The sequence below is a fragment of the Diadema antillarum genome, unplaced genomic scaffold, assembly GCF_040938485.1.
Source record: "Diadema antillarum isolate AM-2024a unplaced genomic scaffold, OU_Dant_1.0 seq00000343_RagTag, whole genome shotgun sequence".
Classification (NCBI taxonomy): Eukaryota; Metazoa; Echinodermata; class Echinoidea; order Diadematoida; family Diadematidae; genus Diadema; species Diadema antillarum.
Genome location: NW_027271355.1, coordinates 392,218 through 412,143, shown reverse-complemented (window position 1 = coordinate 412,143; position 19,926 = coordinate 392,218). Strand labels below are relative to the sequence as shown.

General features: G+C 38.5%; 1 protein-coding gene across 1 annotated transcript in view; it reads right to left on the bottom strand.

Moving 5' to 3' along the window:
• Positions 1 to 17,721, bottom strand: part of LOC139730915 (ergosterol biosynthetic protein 28 homolog) — a 62,461-nt gene extending 44,740 nt beyond the window's left edge. The window contains exons 1-2 of the mRNA XM_071641795.1: positions 17,661 to 17,721; positions 12,474 to 12,618 (exon numbers count right to left, since the gene is read on the bottom strand). Of these exons, the coding sequence (XP_071497896.1) occupies positions 12,474 to 12,609 (136 nt within the window). The 5' untranslated portion in view covers positions 12,610 to 12,618; positions 17,661 to 17,721. The remainder of the gene's footprint in view (positions 1 to 12,473; positions 12,619 to 17,660) is intronic.
• Positions 17,722 to 19,926: the final 2,205 nt, after the last annotated feature.

The following is a 19,926-nucleotide window of genomic DNA, read 5'->3' as shown; positions in this document are numbered from 1 at the left end:
TTCTCCCATGATCATTGAGAACTTTGCATTCGCACTTCCATCACACGTTCTTGGTCAATGTGCATAACGGGCTGTACTTATAATAGCAATGGTACACACGACACTCGCACATACGTCGTGAGATGTTCAACAAACTGCGCAAGAATGGTTTACTACTCCATTGTCTGAACACATTCGGAGGAAAACTTTTCCGAATGTTGGATTTTGCCACTCTTGTCCTTTGCAAATCGTTCGCAAGCTCTGTCAAATCAGCCCTTTACCGGTCGCATCAGTACTATACCTGATGGAGGTTTTTTTTTTCTACTTTTTATTCCCTGAAACCCCGCTGTCCCGCCCACATATAGCTTGCTTCTACCCTGGTAGGGCTTACATGTAAATGTTCTGCTCAGCTGGACATCAAGGATAGAGGAGAAATAAGGGTTAACTTGGATTCGACCCTTGGGAGTATTTTATTGCAAAAGTTGTGTATTTTTTTCCCTTCGTTTATTAATGAAAGAATGCGTAACTTCCATGTTTGAATGACATATGGGGGAAAAAAAAACACTTCAACTTGTGCGATGGAAATAACATATACACAAATTTGGACTTGAAATTACAGTTCAACCTCGATTATCCGGCCATGTCGGGACCGGCGCTCATCCGGATAAGCGAATTGGCCGTATATGGAAGACACAATGTTAATGTATATAGCTGCCGTCCCAGTGCACTGGCAGCTAGGCAGGTAGCGTACCCCGCAACGGTGGTGTAATCTCTGCTAGCCTGCACAAAATTGTAGTCCCTTCTTCACAAAAATTAAGTATATCTTGTAGGTAAATCGTGTGAGTTTTGTAGAAATTTTAATTGAGTTTAAAGTCACTGTTTTTTCTCAATTTTTGGATTAAAAGAAAAAGTCCTTCACTTCGTGAACATGTCCGGATAATAGAGATTTCCGTATGAAAGGAGGCCGCATAATCGAGGTCGAACTGTATCTTTGACATAGTCAAAATTCGACATGTAAATTTAGACTTGTGAAAGATTATTTAAAAGAAATAAATAAAGAGAAAATTGGGACTTTTCTGGAGTTTCGACTTGTGCGAGGTCGACTTAGCGAGGTTGACTGTACATTAAAATTTGCAGTGTGTAAAGCTATACATTTGCAGTGGTTCTGATTTCACACATCCACATTGCAAATCTGATTGACAATTCTCCTGAAAGAATTACTGATTATTTGTTACAGCTACTAGTTTAACTTGAATGATATATTATACTAGAATGATACATAAATTTCACAAATCCTGTCATGTTTATGCCATAATGTGAGAAAGATGCCCTTTTGCAGTGCAGAGTCAGTCACAAAAGGAAAAATTGCTTGCAAAACACAGACCTGTTTCAATTCCCTGCATGACGTCCACAATCAAGTTCCATTTTTTAAAAATTGTTTGCATGTTCAAATAAGGCCTAGAACGACCATCACTCAAAATTCTTACACCTTAAGGCCCTTTTCATGTGACATAGCTACATACAATTGATCAAATGATAAAGATTTAGTAATCATGCTAATGGTTTCTGCAATATTTCAATGTTTCCAGCAAAAGTAACTTTCAAAATTCTTTGTGTTCCCCCTCCCCCCCCCTCCAAAAAATATATCTATATATACAACAATTGTATATATACATATATATTATCATCAGCCCCAAGATGAATTTGTATTTTCTTAAAACACAGAAAAATAACAAAGTTCAACTCATTGAAATCCTATAAATAATTGACCCTTTTATTTTGTTGCAGGATGATATTGAGGAAAATGAAATAGGCCAAGAGTCTGATGATTCTGATGATTCAGAAGACTGGGATCCATCCTTGGAGGTAACAGTAAATACTCCTTATACATAATCATTGAAAAGGATTTGCATTGAAACCATTCATGATAGTGTAAATGTGGAAATTTTTGCAGTGTGGTAATTTCTGTGCTTTTCACACAACCAGAAGCTAGCGTGAAAAATAAAAGTACACAGATATTTTGGCATGCTATATGTTCCTGTTATCAATGTTCTGATTCTGCGGAATTAAAGAAAAAAAAAGAAGTTCATCTAACTAAGGCTAAGCGTGAAAAATCATTCACATGAAAATATTCACTTTTACGCTAATCTCAATGATGAATCTGGATGTGACATGATAGATGAAGAGTGCAGATATCTGTATGCAAGCTCATACATCACAAGGTCACATGGAGACATTGGGAATGCTAAAGCTTATGAGGCAGTGTGATTCGTGCATTGAAGACATAATGTTATGGATAGAGGTTGAAGTTCAAGGAATCATTCTTGGGACACAGGAATTGAAGTTTAAAGGACAAGTCCACCTTCATATACATAAGGATTGAGAGAATGCAGCAATATTAGTAGAACACATCAGAGAAAGTTTGAGGAAAATCGGACAATCTATTCAAAAGTTATGAATTTTTTTAAGTATCTGCCCAATCACTGCTGGATGAGAAGACTACTAAAGTGTATGATGTCACATGCGTACAACGATATAAGGAAAATAAAAAGAGAATTTCACAAAACTTTACTTTTTGAACACAGTGCACATTCCTTCGACTTGTTACTGACGTATGTTAAGGGTAATATTATTCCCCCTGCCTTCTGAAAGAGAGAAGTCGAGTGCTCTTTTGTTATGCAAGAAAATGGAAATATGTTGAATTTCCTTTATTCTTTCTTTATATCGTTGTACACATGTGACATCACAAGCTATAGTAGTCTTTTCATCCAGCATGACTGAGCAGAAACTTAAAAAATTCATAACTTTTGAAAGGATTGTCGGATTTTCCCCAAACTTTCGCTGATGTGTTCTACTAATATTGCTGCATTCACTCAACCCACATGTCTATGAAAGTGAACTTGTCCTTTAAATTTTACAGGTGACACACTTTAGAGACCTGAAGTACAATGCCAAGGATTAGAACTTGGTGAATTTAATTTGTTCCAAAAGTCATAAACTGTATGTAGATATGTTTTTAATTGTCAAAACTATACAGTGTTTCTATAACAATGGTGAAGGTGGCCCAGTTGAATGGATGTAACAAGTTGGTGCTCATAATGGTACAGTTTCCAACTGGATATTAGGGGTAGACCTGGGTCCAAAACTCAAAGGTCATGTGGAAATACTCAAATCCCCAATTTATACTCGCACTCTGAAACAATATAGCCATTCAAATGAAATCTGGTTCAAGGAATGTATAAGTACTAAACACATTTAGGATTGTGCCATTAAACTTTCATGCATGTCATTTCAATTTTTTTTTTTGTTGCTAATCATATGAAACTGTTGTCTTACACTGGCAAGATGTATAACAGACCTATGGGAAAATAATGTGATATGGCGAGGAAGACCAGTCAGCACAGCGACATCTCTAGTTTAGCTAAACATGGTTCTTGTATGTTTTTGATACTCTTCTTTACTATACAGAAGGATGAGGCAAAGCCATTGGTTTCAAGAGTTCGTAAAAGAGGCTACAGTTATGTCGGTGACAAATACCCTAAAGGTGGCAGTTCATGTGATCGACAGGGAAACATTTTCTTCAAACAATCAAAGAGGAGGTCATCAGTAAGCGGTGAAAAACGGGTGTATGACAAACATAATGCTTGCTTTTACTGTGGCAAAATGCTTGAAGTGAAGATAGGCAGGCACTACTTGCTCTGTCATTCTGAAGAGTTAGAAGTGGCAGTAATCCGTGTCTTGCCGGTAAACAGTTATGAGAGAAAAGTGAAACTTGAGCTTCTTCGACACAGAGGAAACTTTTATCACAATAAGAAGGTTCTCCAAACAGGTGGTGGAGAGATCATCCTAGCGAGAAGGCCAGGTCTCAAAGATGAACAGAGCAACCTTTGCGACTTCTCACCCTGTCCACAATGTCTGGGCTATGCCAGAAAAAGAGAACTTTGGAGGCATTCTAGACAAAGATGCTATGCTAGAGGCATTGTTGGTCAAAGATCTACGAACATCCAGCAACTCCTTTTTCAGAGTGATATGCTGCAAAATCCTGAAGATCACTCTGGTGCAAGCCCAAGCCTGAAATCTCTAGTATTCCCTAATATGCCCAATGATGATATCTCATTTGTAGCCCAAACTGACCCCCTACTAGTTGCCCTAGGTAACCACTGCCTAAACAATACATGTCATGGAAGAGAAGGTCTTGTGACCATCAAGATGAGAAGTTGGGCAACCCTGCTCCTAGCACTGAGGGAATCTGGTCGGGGAGATACCTTGGATGATTTCCTTACAGCAGGTAACTTCAACACTGTAATCAACGTTGTGAAAACCAGAGTCAGAAGCCTTAATGTCGAGGATGGAGCTGGTACAAAGGAAAACGCACAGCTTTCTGCAACTACCCAAATCGGTCAGGACCTGGTTCAGATGGTCTCAATCAAACGATGTTTTGCCATTTGCAGGGAGGACACAGTTGCTGAAAAAGAGGCATGTGACTACCTGACACTGCATAATGTTGAATGGGACATGCATATGTCTGCAGGAGCATCATCACTATTGCAGGAAAGACTGTTTTGTCCTGTTGACCTTCCAACCACTGAGCAGCTGAAGAAGCTATGCAGCTATGTCACAAAGAAACTCAGAATTGCTGTTCTTGATGCTGTTTCAAATGGAGGCACAGAACAGGACTTCAGGAACCTTCAGACACTGGCATTGGTGAGACTGATTCAATTCAACAAAATAACACCAGAGGAAATTTCCGCTCTGAAAGTACAAGAATATGTCAACAGACCAGACTTCAAAACAAGTGGAACCAGTGACAGTGTGACAGAGAGCCTATCCTCCGCTGGAAGACAGCTAATGAATACACTAGACCTGATCAAAATCCATGACAAGCTAGGAAAGGATGTGGCTGTAGTAATACCACCTTTCGCAAAGGAAGCATTGGATCTGATTGTGTCTCTGAGGGAAAACTATGGAATCTTTCCTTCAAATGAATACCTCTTTGCAGTAGCCTGGAAGACAACACATGTGCAAGGGAACGATGCTGTTGCTAAGGTGTGCAAGAGTGCAGGTGTGGCAGACATAACACCATTATTACAGAGCCCAAGCATGAGGATATATGCTTCAACTGTTGCACAAGTATTAGCTCTTGCAAAAACTGAGGTTGGTTGGATAGCAGATCATCTCGCCCACTACATTCACATGCATCCCTATCACTTGAGTGACTCAACACTTGATCTTGCCAAGGTGTGCAAACTGCTGGTAGCAATGGACCATGGATGGCTGGCAGAATGCCTTGAGGGGCCCCTTGACAACATTGACTTAGATGGTAAGTTTATGCATTTAACACAGGAAAAACTAATAGTGAATTAATGAACTAATCATGTAATGTGTGTATTAGTAAAATATACATTAACCCTAACTAGGCCAGGGGGGGCCTCCAAGGCCCCCCTCAACGTTCCGCGTGATGTATCGCAATCGCAAAAAGCTATCGCCGTGGTGTTTCATGACTTTTTTCTTTCGAGTCTCCCGCATCTTTTGACACCAAATTTGTGACGCCCAGGCGCGCGGTTCCGAAGTTACGCATAAATATGTACATGTATGCATGTCAGACCAAAAATTGCTCAAAAAAGTGAATTCATGTACAATTTCATTGCAAACTGTGCTTACAGGCAAATTTCATAAAAGCATGATTATTTTGGTGTTTTATTGATTAAAATCAATGAATAACATATTTTCTTGTTCGGAGCAAAGTCGTGGACAAATTTCTTCGAAAAAATGAAAAACATAAAGTTGAAAAAACAAAGAAATACATAAGAAATTAAAAAACAATAAAATACTTAAGAATTTTTTCTGATATCACAATTTTTTTATTACATTTGCTAAGGACACTAAAAAGAATATTTACACAAAAAATGTGCCTGTTTTGAGCTTTATTTTCTGATTTATTCCAAAAAGTCTGATTTCATGCATCATTATGCATAAATTAGCATAATTTGGCATAATTGATAGTTTTTTAAAACATTAACTTCAAGGTATTTTAGATTACATTATAGGCAATGTGTGTACCAATTTTCGTCGCGATCGTGCGATCGACGGCCGAGATCTGGAGGGCCCCCCCCCCCCCCCCCCCCGGCTCTATCAACTACCTTGATAGCCCGCCCTAGTTAGGGTTAAAGGTGTGAGAAACAGTATTCCAGTAATCCAAAGCTTCTTCTTTCTATCAAACTAAATTCAATCTAGCTTCTCAACCCTATGACATCAATGAATTCACCCCCAAAATAAACACTATTAATTCATTAGATTCATTGGATGTATGCTTGTATATTCATAGAATATACAGTGTATGTCATTAATGCAGTATACCTGTTATATGCAGTGCATTCATGTCATAACGAACTTCGGTGTGACATTTCTTGACAACTAAGTAATACATGTAGTTCAGGTCCTAACATTATTGACTACTTATAGGTACTTTATTTGTTTCATTTTAAAGAAATGTTGATATAATGAAAGAAAAGTGTTGATTCCGAGGAGTTCATTTTAATGGGAGTTGCCTGTACATCATCATACTATCATTATCAGCAATGTCAATATTTTTTTTCTTTAAATAAAGAAGAAGCTAGATCTGATTCAGAATATTATTTCTCACACCTGTAGGGCACAATGTATTTTAAATGCCCCCACCACTTTGGAGTTCATTCGACAATATTTTTTTGCCTACATATACAGGGCTCAATGTTAGTGGTGGTCCTGGGGGGAAAAAATGGTGTCTGGGCACCAAATGTATCTTTTAATGGCCCAATTGGGCAACTAAGATTCAAACTGGATTGCTATTTTTGCTCTCTTTTTTTTACCACTACAGATCTTTTATAAGACACTAAAATTTCAGATTTAAAGATTTTCATGGCCCAAAATGGGCCACCAGACAAAAAAAGTTCATGCTGAGCCCTGATATTATAGTGTGGGTGTCTGCGAGCACAGTCAACTTCACGTACTAGTATGTAAGTGTCCAGTGCACATGCTGAATTATAGATAAAAAATGATAAAAATAAAAAGCCCAATTTACATGCATGGTCTTACTCTGTACATGCTGATGCAGCAGAAGTTGAATATCTCCTTGAAAATTTTTTTTTTCAACATTGAGTTGACTTAACAAGTGTCTCACTGTGATTAAAAGAGGGGAAAATGCTATTGAATATCAAAGTGTATATCTTAATTTAACATGAATAGGTTTTTCTCTTTTTAAAGTTTCAGATACCATGGTAAAAGCACAGTCCATAAAACGTTTCAGAACTGGAAATTTTAATTGTAATAGAGAGAACGACGCCAGGATCATACTGTGCTGTAAATTGGCTGATCATGTTAATGACGAACCATGATATGAAGAGAATATGGTGTGTAACAATTGCTTCTTTATCTTTTCCTTGTGTTACACAGACATCACATGGATTGATTACAGTGCCCATCAAAGCAAAGAAGATGAAGTCTCTAGAGATGCTAGCAGGTCACATGGTAATAAAATATCACATAAGCACATAAGCAGTCTTCTGAGAAAAAACAACCAAAGATCAACTATTTTTAATAGTGTTCTGTGTGTGTGTGTGTTACTTTGCTTCTGAAAAAGAGAGAAAAAAGCATAGGTAGATGTAATGCCTCCTATTTGATACATTCAATTCGTTCCATCACTTTATACATGCACTTTTGCGCAAGTCAATTTTTGCACTTGCAATCTAAAACGCCTCAAGCTCATCGAAGCATGAACACATACCACCCAAAAATGACTCTGCACGATTCAAGGTAGAACACTTTTTTTTTCAAACCATGTATTACATATGCTTTCATTCATAGCTTGATTTGAAAATGAATTGAACTTTTCAAAGTGTGAACCTTTTTTTTTTAATTGCTATTCACCATGTGTATCTATGAGTGCTGTATCATGTCCTTGCCATGCAGTACCCTTTTAAAATAGATCTTCCACTTTATGATTACAAGTAAAGAAATCTGAATTATTTTTTTCACATTGAAAATTCAAATTCTGAAGAAAATTGAAAATGACCCCTTTTTTTTAGTCGAGGATGGTAACACTAGATTTTTGGCAAATCACCTTTGAAGGACCATCGCAGACAGTGCTACTCATCTTTGTATCACCTTGTATTACTGCAAATACTGTACCTTCGAGATTCCACACTTTCTGTCATTCCTAATACTGTACTTGTTCCATTTCATCTTTTGACTAAGGTTGCACCTTTGAGCTGGTGGTAAAAGAGAACATATTTTCGGTCCATTTATTCACGTGATTGTCCATTTGTATTCAGATCACTTGAGCAGACAGAACTCTTCTAGCAATCAGAGTGCACAGGGGAGCACTCCAAAAGCTTCCCAGGCACCCGGAAGCTCATCATCCATCAACAGCAGACAGGTGCCCAAGAAACATCTCGGTGGTACGAAGCTATTTTCTTACTGCACTTGAGCTCAACTTTTTCAGGGAACTTGCATCATGTAAACTTTGTACTGCAGAGAAGTTTTATGAAAAAGCATAAATAACTAAAGCTATCATCTGTGCAATGCTGTCACTACTGTTCTCATTGGCACTTTACCTCTCAAAAAAACCCAACAAAAAACAGTGAATCTAGTCCCTCTCCTCACGGAGCTAATCCACCTCTAATATGGCTAAAGGTTCCATGACATTTGCTCATGCAACAGTTGTTACAATGAAATATCTGCATGCTAGACCAAACAAAGATTCTACCCACAAACATAACCCTAATCCTAATCCTCACATCCAAGTAAATCTAAAACCCTATTACAACCCAAATCCCAGCCCTCAATCCTTTCAGAAAATAAGACTGGAGCAATTGTTGCAGGAGCAAATGTTGTGTCACTGTGGCTAACAGACCGCCTCATAGTTCTTATAGTTTGACAATACATGTAATTATGTACTGTGATGATAAGTGACTTTATTCTTTGTTTGAAGGCAGAATAATTTCAAACTACAGGTGCATGTAAATTATGTTGCAAATTGCAATGCAGTTCAGCTCTTCAGCTGCTGTATAATTATGCTATACTGAAAGAAAGATTTGCTTTTCTTTTTCTTTTTCACACAGACACATCAAACCGCTCACGGAAGTGGACACCACAGGAAACGGAGGCCGTGTGGATTGGTCTCAAAGATTTCATCAAAAGGAAGGAGGTCCCCCAAAAAGATGAATGTTTGCAATTCATGGAACAGTTTCAAATTCTCTCTGGAAAGGAGTGGAAAGATATCAAGTATAAAGTGCAGAGTATAATTGCTTCCATTCAAAGAAGAAGTAGACGTAAGCTGAAGGCAGCAGCGCATAGCGAGGAAGCTGTTTAGCTGGGTTCCATGACGTTTGCTACTGCGACGAAACTGCTCCCATGTACCGCTGATCTGCATAAGCCAAACCAAACATAAATTCTATCCAAAAGCATAATCCTGACCCTAATTAATCCTCGCATCAAACTAAACCTAGAACCCTATCACAACCTTAACCCTATTAAAGTCCCTGGAGAAAATAAGACTTGAGCAATTGTCGCAGAAGCAAATGTCGTGTCACCGTTTAGCTGGTATGCTTCATCTGTATTGTGATTTCCATGCATATCACCATGACACTGTACATTCTTCCTCAGACCTTCTGTTATTACAGTGCACTCCTGTTAAAATTTATAAAAAAATCCTTCGAACCTGCATTTTTTATGTCATTATAATGAAACTTTGGGATATAACCCAACAAATGGTAAAAACACGCAACCTGGGAACTAAGGGAATGAGCAGTTAAATTTTCCTGAGATTTATCCTTTTTGTTTGTCCTTTCGGGGCTTTATCACTTTATGTAATATCAGACCCTTTACATTGTTACTATGCATATTGTGTACCCAGTACACTATTTTGATACTGCTATCTGTTGCATATTTGCATGTACAGTATCATGTGTAATATGCAAGGGAATGCACTATGATGTTGAGCATGAATTGTTGGTTGCTGGTATTCAATCTATGGAATTCACTGTTGGGTAAAAGGCCATTTCAATTCTCACTGTACTTCAGACATACAGCTGTAAACAAAAGAGGGCAAAAGAGCAATACAAATCTTGAAAACCAATATCTGAGAAGTGAAGACAATTTGAAACTTGCTGTGATGTGTCTGACAGCTAAGGAAGAGTGATGTGGCAATTACTTTGGTATACTGTATATGCGGCACCTGTCTTTTGGTCAATCTATGTGTGGGGTTAAATACACGTGTAGTGGTAGTTGGGAAGCCTAAGGAGGACATTACATACCAATTATTAAAAACAGAAGGATTTTCTCAACAATTTCAAAGGTGTTCACAGAAGAAAGCCACTTCCCTTAATAGTCAAAGGATTATACAGAGATTATTCAACCTTGAAAAAGAAACACTTGAACAGCTGTATGCGTTTACATTTCCTCACATATGATACATACACATATATGTACATGCACATAACGTAGGACTTCCACATTGTGATTAATATTCATTAGACATTGTTTGTACCAATAGGTTCAAGGTGTCTTTCTGGAAGCAAAGAATTAATACAGGTACAAGTTTGATTTTGTAAGTTTTTACAGTTGCTATTCAAAGATTATTGAAACATTCTTATCTCACCATTTGAAGTCACTTTAATACATTATATATGTACAATTTTAATCGCCTCAACTTGTAATTCTTTGACTGCTTTCTTGTGTGATGATTCAGATTCAGGGCTTCTTTTACCTGTGATGCTATATTACAGTATTCAAGGAGGAAACTAGATAATTTTCCCTTGAAGTTTCTTGCATTGTGAGTTCAAAGTGTGCTGTTTTAATCACAGAATTTTATGTTCATTTGTCAATACACTTTGTATCATATCTAAAGAGTAACTCCTTGTAATCGAAATGGTGATACTTTGAAATGAAAAGAGTTCGAGAAAAAGATTGAAGCAGAGGAGTTTCTGTTTTCGTTTTGACATTATTGTGCACCATTTTGATGATGTACACTTTTTTTGTAGTGTATATAAATTACCTTAAGTATCATACTGTTTAATTGTCATCAGTTAATATGCAATGAGAAATGCTGTGTCATTTTGATGTACTGTTCAATGTTTTTGTGAACTGCCGACCATTGGCCACCTCTTATGTATTTTTTCCAAGCAATAAATTTCAGTTTTATGGCATTGATGTGAAAGTTTTGATAGTTAGGATACAGCCTCTTCCTGACAACAATAATAAAGTAATAGTGGCTATATGTAAAGTGCAGTAAAGGACACAGGTCCACCATTTGGTGCTCATGGCAGTTTCAGAAAAATGCATGTAAAAAACATGAGAACAAGGAAGAAACTAACAAGCAAGCACATTGCCAATAAAGAACACAACTTTTCTGAACATTGTAGAGTGCAGAATTATATAATGTAAGGAGAACGAATGCATTTTCGGCTTGGATTTGAATCTCTCTGTTGAAGACAGTCAACATAATTGAATGGGCAATTAAATCTACATTGTATATTGCCCTGCATAAATGACCACTTCCTGTTCCACCTGGGCTGTAAATCCTGTTATGTTAGGTATACATGCCTTTATCTTAAATTTCATGGATTTTGCCAGAAATGTGAGAAAAAATTACTTTGTATCTTTTTTTTTTCAAACTGGCAATAAGTGTTACCATTTTTGTCTAACATTCAGTCATGTATGCTATGAACTGCTTAGTTGTTGTTTTTCAAATCTCAGGAAACCATATTTATTTTCATCCATATTGAGTTCTAATCTGGCTTTTGATTGACATGCATATTTCTATTGTGGCCAAAAGCCAATTAAGTACAGTATGTATCAAAGATATTTTTCTCTTCCCCACCACTTGAGGGTAAACTAGAATGGTGTCTGATTTTTCATGGGGGTTGCTATTACTCACCTAGTAATGGCGGACTTTTTGCGTAGTGAAATAACATTTTTACAGCACATATTTGAACTTTTGAACTTTTATGCGAGTATGCACTTTTATATTTGGCTGCTCCTCGGTTCCTCATTTGCTAGTGTGTTCGCAGGAGGGTGAGGATACCGCCTCGTCGTCTTCCAGTGCTCCCTGTGCACTCACAAAACAATAGTACTGGGTGTATGCATGCTCCGCATTCTAGTACTTACTGGGGAAAAGCTCTTCAATGGTATTTATCAGCTAACATTTCAGTGTCTGTAGGAGCTTACAGAGCAAGGAAAAAACAAATTTGACACAATATCTGACTTTAATGCAGAATACATTTCTTCTTGCAGACACAGATAATGGATGTTAGTTCATGGAAAGTGTGCACAAAGAGTCAGAAAAATGTAGTTAAAATGACATATGTGGGCAAATTGTTAAATCTTTGTTGAACATGTAATAAACTTGCATCACCAGAATGAAAAAAAAAATGAGTAAATGAAATAAAACTAAAATAAAAAGAGATGAAAGGAAGCTTCAGACTGCTCTATAAATCTGGATTGCATTGTATTTTTACCCATATCCTGAGCCTGTGTGTACATCCTGGTAGCAAGGAATGAGCTTTCCATGAAGCACTGCATTGCATTGCCAACAGCCATGAAGCCAACCATGGCAATCCAGAACCTGAGCACCTTGGTAAATGCATGTGCCATCTTTGAAGACTGTAGTAGAGAGAGTGAGAGAGAAGATTATGTTAAATCACTACATGTTCGATTAAATTATTACATGGATAAACATGGCTTACACAAGGCTGGAAAAATATGTAAGCTTGATTCTTCTGTATTAAAACACAGTAAAGTATGAAAATAAACGCCGCTTTCCGGATTTTTTTTTTCTTTTAAGATAGCAACGATAATCTTGTGATTTATCAATTTCAGGTTCTATGTGATCAAATTCAAATGCACAATGCCTGTAAGTAAGTTATGCAAACAATGTTTTATCTGTCTATAAATCTATGTCTGGATATATTGTCATGCCTCTTACCATGATGTAACCTCATCTCATGAGTCATGAGCTCAGCTTTTGTCAAAATGGACAGATAGGTTAGCTCTTGAATTGTCTAGAGGAAGAAAGGACTATTCAAAAGTCTAAACACATGCAGTTGAACATGTACTCCCTCAAACTTTACAAACAATTGACATTGATCTTTAGGAGTAGACAAAAGTCATCACAGGTTTACACTTACAGGGATGCCAAGTTCAAAAAAAATTTATGAGTGAGATTTTCATGACTAGGCATCTCAGCATGCGAATGTGTGCGCGAGCGAGGGTGTGGGAGGGATTTTTTTCCCCCTGTGGCCTGAGTCCCACGGTAAGGAGCTTTTTCAATTTTTAGCTCTTAATGGTGCGATCAGGTGCATACTCCGGTGACTTATATACAAGACAAAAGGGAAATATACCGTCATTTGCAACTAGCACTTTAATCTTTTGAGCTATGCTCATTATTATAGGCCCAAGTTGCAAACTTCGCCTGATGCGTGAGAAAAATGGGTGCCATGCGTGAGATTGTGAGATGGCCCCTAAATGCTCGAGTCTCACGCAGAATGCGTGAGACTTGGTAGCTCTGCACTTACAAAAATTAAGGTATACAGTATGCGCCCTTTATGCAGAAATCTGAGTGAATCAGCACTAAGGTACTTTCATATCCATGTCAACATCTCAAATTCCGCTGACAGAAATTCCAACAAAATCACAGCAAATATTTTATAGATTTCCAATCACACATGTAAATATGAACCAAACTGGATATTGGAATGTGTTCATATCAATGTCAACTTTCATGCTGTTGCTCAACTTACTTTGTGAGCCTCACAGTACACAGCAGCTGCCTGCACAATCTAAAATAAGCCAGTTCGGTGTTCCACTTTGAGCATGAGCAGAAAAAGGTCATTTGTACCAGCAGAGCTTGTTGGTTTTTAAATTCACTGAGATAAGCATCTGTGATGTAATGATTATTCAAGTAATCCTTGTATTAAAGTGGTGCTTGCCATCACATCCACCTGGCAGCAAAAGCAGTATTTGGCAATATCAATAGAAGAAGATTGTCATTACATTCAATGCAAAATAAATGGATGTTTTCCGAAGTGCCAATCGATGGATCATTCGGGTCACCTGGTCTATGCGAGTACATCCTTTGTTTGAACATGACTGATGAATTCCATGAATTGTTACATCGGGCAAGCTAATGCATTCTGTTGCTTGAAGACTAGTGGAGTGCCTAATCAAATGAGAAAGAAGAAAGGTCATTTGTACCCATCTGTACATGAGCTAACCCTGAACTGGCTTATTGAAGTTAGTCTACTATCATGCAACCTATCTTCATGACTCCACGGGAGCTAAAAATCAATGTACAAATATGACTATGGCAAATTGAATGGAATTGGTTGAGAAATATAGTTCCTAGACTGCTCACACGAACATACACAGACGCAGACAGACAGACACATGCTTTTCTCCGACTTCTTTCAGCTTGCCATAATCATTGTACATTAATTTTAGCTCCTGGTTACTTGAAAGATTCATCACATCATATTACACAGCTAAATACAGTTTTAAATAGTGCAGGTGGCATACACCATGACAGCAAATTTATATAAGATTATATAGAGACTCATGAAAGAGTGAGTCATTCTGAGCAATGACATCATCAATCAGTGGACATCATCACATCATCATAACATAATTTGAAGTAGTAGGTGGTCCTGTCGAGACTTCCGGTCGTTCTCCTTTATGAAGTACTAGTAGTACATGATCCTACCTAAACTATGGTGTACGTGTAATGTGTGCTGGGTGAACAGACAAGTAGGCCTAGCCTACAGTGCAGTGCAGTCCTATTATCAGGAAAGAGATTGGTGTTGTGGATGTTGGGAGGTAAAGAAAGTTGACATCAATATATCAACACTTCGGATAACTGATTTGGTTCAAATTTGCTCGAGAAATTGGAAATACACACATAACCTACTGTATTACATCCAGGTATTCAGTGATTTTGGTGCAATTTATTTGGTTTTGTGGAATTTCAGATATGTAATTTACATTAGTCATTACATTTGTATTCTGGATCTGGATCTGGATGAATACGCTGAAAAACTCTGGATAGAGTATCACTCAGCACTGTGGTGTGATGTGCAGCTAATCACAACGGAGGTGACGCTGGAGCGCTTCTTTGAATGTGTCAAATCTATGAATCTGCTTTATGTTACTCGGCAGATTATTCCAATCCTTCGCTGTTCTATGGAAGAAGGAGTTGGCGAGAGCAGTTGAGGAACCGTATAAAGTAGAGTAATTATCAGGATGATAACTTCGGGTTGTCATACCTCTCGGTGCTTGAGCGGGACTGATATAATCCTCGAGATTTAAATCAATATTACCGTGCTTTATTTTATGAAATGTTGATAGCCTTAAAAGCTTGCGTCGTTCTGGGAGTGGATGAAGTTTGAGATCCTTTATCATTCCGGAGACAGAAGATTGCCACTTGTAATCATTACAGATGAATCTGGCTGCTCTATTTTGTACTGCTTGAATCTTGGAGATGTTACGTTGAGTGAAGGGGTCCCATACTGTACAGCAATACTCCAAGTGGGGACACACTAGGCTCTCATATGCTTGTAATTTAACATTTCTCGGTGCATTATGTAAATTACGACGAAGGAAGCCAATCATGCTGCTTGCTCTGGCTGTAGTTATATCAATATGTCTATTCCATTTTAATTTGTCTGATAAGACAACTCCTAGGTATTTGTGACTGGACACTGTTTCTATCTGGTGACCGGATAAGGTGTACGTGTGATGAATGGATTGAGACTTCCTTGTGAAGCGCATAACGTTGCATTTGTCCAGCTTGTATTTCATTAGCCATCTTTTTCCCCAAGCCTCTAAGGTACGTAGATCTTGTTGAAGTATGACGCAATCTTTATGTGTCTTAATGGGACGGTAAACTACACAATCGTCTGCGAATAAGCAGACGTTGGATGAAACTTGATCAGGGAGATTATTAATATATGATAAGAAAAGCAATGGGCCCAGAACAGTGCCTTGGGGCACTCCTGAAGAAACATGAACGGGTCTTGAGGATGACCCTTGGACTACGACTGTTTGTTCTCTTTCTGAGAGAAATTGTGAAATCCATGAAAGTAGTGAGCCCTGGATTCCAAGATACCAGGTACTTGAGGCGATGAAGGAGCCTCTGATGTGGTACAGTATCAAACGCTTTTGCAAAGTCTAACACAACAGCGTCAACTTGCTTAATGGTTTTGACAGAGGAGAAAATATGATGAATTGTTGTAATCAGTTGGGACTCACACGACCGTCTGGATCTGAATCCATGTTGTGTGTTACTGAGGATATTGTTATCCTCCAGATGGCTCATAATGTGGCGATAAATGATATGTTCTAAGACTTTGCAGCAGATGGATGTGAGGGATACCGGCCTGTAGTTGGCTGGGTCGGATCTGCTACTATTCTTGTACAAAACATTTATGTTAGCTTGTCTCCAATCTCGGGGTAGCGTGCCAGTCCGAAGACTTTGCGTAAATATGACTTGCAATATAGGTGCTACTTGCGCAGCACATGACTTGAGGAATTTGGGAGAAATGCCGTCTGGGCCTGAGGCTTTATTCACATCTAAGTTCTTAAGAAGTTTCATAATACCTTCTGTAGAAATAATCAAATCTGATATTGTTGGGATTTGTCTCTGTCCCATATGAGGAATATTAACCAAATCTTCTTTAGTGAAAACTGATTGATATTGATCACTGAACACTTCAGTTTTTTCACGAGCTGTATCGGCTAGTTTTCCCTTGGAATATAAAGCCGATATACCATTTGTGTCACGCCTCTTTTGCTTAATAAAAGACCAAAATTTCTTGGGGTTGGAAATGAGTGAGTCAAAAACTGTTGTTCCTAAATAATATTGTTCAGCTTTTCGAAGTTCTTTTTGGACTTGCTTACGAAGCTGCCTATAACGGCACCAGTTCTGATGGGATCCATCTGTTTTGGCACTATAAAACGCCCTATTTTTCTTTCTAATTAATCGCTTGAGGGTTCCGTTTATCCAAGGAAGATTAAATCGAGTACTCTTATACCTTGAAGGAACATTTGAATCAACACTGCTATGAATAGCTTCCTTAAATGCGTTCCAGTTCTCCTCCACTGTCTTATGTGCATAATTGGCCTGGAAAACTTGAAAAAAATTTTCCATATCCTTTCGGAGATTAAATGTATCTGCTTTATCCCATAAATATTCTAAATCTTTCTACGTTTTGCTTTATGGAGAACTGGGCGTAAAGAAATTTCTCCTATCATATTAAAATGATCAGACATTTCTGCTTTTGTTACGATTGGTACCTCCAGCTCCAGTTAAAAAAATCCATCAGGAGTACAAATCCAACGGCCAAGGCCCCCCCCCCCCCCCCCCCCCCCCCCCCGTTCCACCAGCCCTGAATACGGTGTCACTCTTCTTCTGTAACTGTCAGGTTTTCTGCAATCAGTTATTAGCACTTAGCAGTAAGCGTGATAACGTTTTCCGACGTGACATTTCGTCTTTCAGTGTTTGGTTTGTATGGACGGATTTTAAATGCCAACACAATTTTCGGTAGGTGGGACAGCTGACAGTGACAAAGTAATTACCACTGCACTAACGAACGTTTTGGGGTTCTTCCGTTTTGTATGAGGCGGTCAATATTATACAGCTCAACACAACTTACTTGTGACAGTGTAGACAAGTACAATAGGTAGGTCCTACCTCTTGGGTAATAGTATCCAAAAGGAAAGGGTACGTCTCGTTACTTAGGTTAGCTGAGCTGAGCTTGTTCCTCCAGCCGGTTTGGTGAAGCCAGCGCTAGTCGACAAGCACGCGCTACTTGAGCTAGTAGCTAACTGAGCTAGTATCAATAGCTTGAGCAAAGATCGTTCGATACGATCTTTGGTTTGAGCAAGCAGCATGCATGGTACTCGTGGCGCCGCAGCCCCCGGGTCGCTGGCCAGCGCGGCGGCGGTGTAGGTGGGTGGGTGCGTCGTCCGCTAGTAAAAGATTTGGATGAATGGTATCTGAGAGTGGACTCATGAGGGCGCATATCGCAGACGAAATCCAGTGCCAACTCATGAATTGGACGCCATGTCGTTACCCAGCGGACAGTGCGCTTAGGGTTTTAGCGCGTGCGCTTGGGGAACTAGCGTGTACGCGCAGGCGTCCCAAAGGCGCAAGGGACATACTGTCTGCAATGCTTAACTTTTTTTTCTTAGAGAGGGAGAGAGAGAAAGGGGGGGGGGGTAGGTTGGGGGAGGGACATTCTTTCATTCCAACCATGTTGAACAAAGCCAACTGTCATGGCAATCATTCTTACACATTCATATAGACACAAACACAAAGGTACATAAACTTGATGAATAATAGGCATAATTCCTTTATAGGAATATCATGATAAATTGCTGTAAAAAAAAAAGGAAGTTACAATGGCGGGGTCATTATCTGTCACCAGACTGTATGCTATAAATATATTGTATTTAGCAAGTTGTCCAGGTAACAAGATTGTTGTATAACAAAATGATATATAAATTTACAATTCTAGCTGTGCACAGACGATAGACGAATTCCACAATTGTTAATGATTCGCACGTACATAACCATCAATTACCATCCTATTTACTCCCATATGTATGAAACTGGCATGAAGGCCTACTAGTACACATTAGTATGTAATTCAAAAGGAATACACTTATGTACAATGTACAACATGGCAACGTCATCGATAAGTGCGTATTAAGGTATGTAAAATGATCTCAAATTGTTTAAAAATAATTTAAAGAGAAAGATCTGAAATTGAACTAAGCACAAGACAGTACCTGGATTACGTTATGAGGGATATCCTCGGTGGCATCCGCACCAAATTAGAACTACACTGCCATGATCATTGAATAGATATGTAGTAAGTAAAAAAACAAATGAAAATGTCCTATACAAGATAACGGCGACTGGTAGACCTCCGCCATATTGTTCTCTTAACAGGTCTGGAGTACGTCTTTCCAATGTTACACGAAAGTTTCACATACCTGGTAGAAAAAAAAATGGCGTGTTTGTCACAAAATTTAATGCGTCGAGTGTTTACTTTCCCTAAACTAGGTGTGAATGGATGGAATTTTATTGTTAAAGACTCGCAGACTGAGCAAGTATTAAGGAATTTGAGCATTTTTACTTTGACTAATCTATCTTTATGACAATTCAAATACTTTGAGCGGTCATTTAAAAAATATAGGGAAAATCCTGTCATGTTAGTATTTCACTTGACCTTTGACCATCATAGCCAAAACCTTTCCGTACGTGTCAATTTGGAGTGATGGTGGCATGCCAATACTGTTTTTTTTAATATACATTGGGTAATCCCCAAGGTATGGAGGAACTATGTAATAATATTTCAACAATAGATCACACCTGTAGATAGTAGAATTTCAACATTTTCCTAACTTTGATCCTTTGACCTGTAAAATGAATCTCACCTGGAACAGAAACGAGTTGCTACTCGATGACCAGATTTCTGGTCGCACTCTCATTTCCAACTTTTTCCTTCCTTTTGTGTTTGGATCTGCTTTCTCGTCGCACTCCGATTTCCCACTTTTTCCTTCCTTTTAGATCTGTCGGAAAGCGGTGTGCAATTACACTAATTGTGCCAGGTTCTTTCATGCAACGCCATGCTGCGCAGGAAGGCATGACGAATCTTCAGTTTATCCAGGGAGTCACCTCCCTAGTTTATCGCGGTAAGATAATAATATCAAAATATCTTTCGTGTATACCTTCTACTTCGATAAAGTAGACAACGGCAATGACAATTATTATACCCACTGCACCGTGACCAATATTGGGGACGTCCTAAAGGCAAGCAACATTAGCGCGTAGCTGCGCGAAATGAACAATGGGCACTGCGTGTGAGCTATGCTCGCGCCCGCGTAATTGACTTTGGTAACGACATGGCGCCT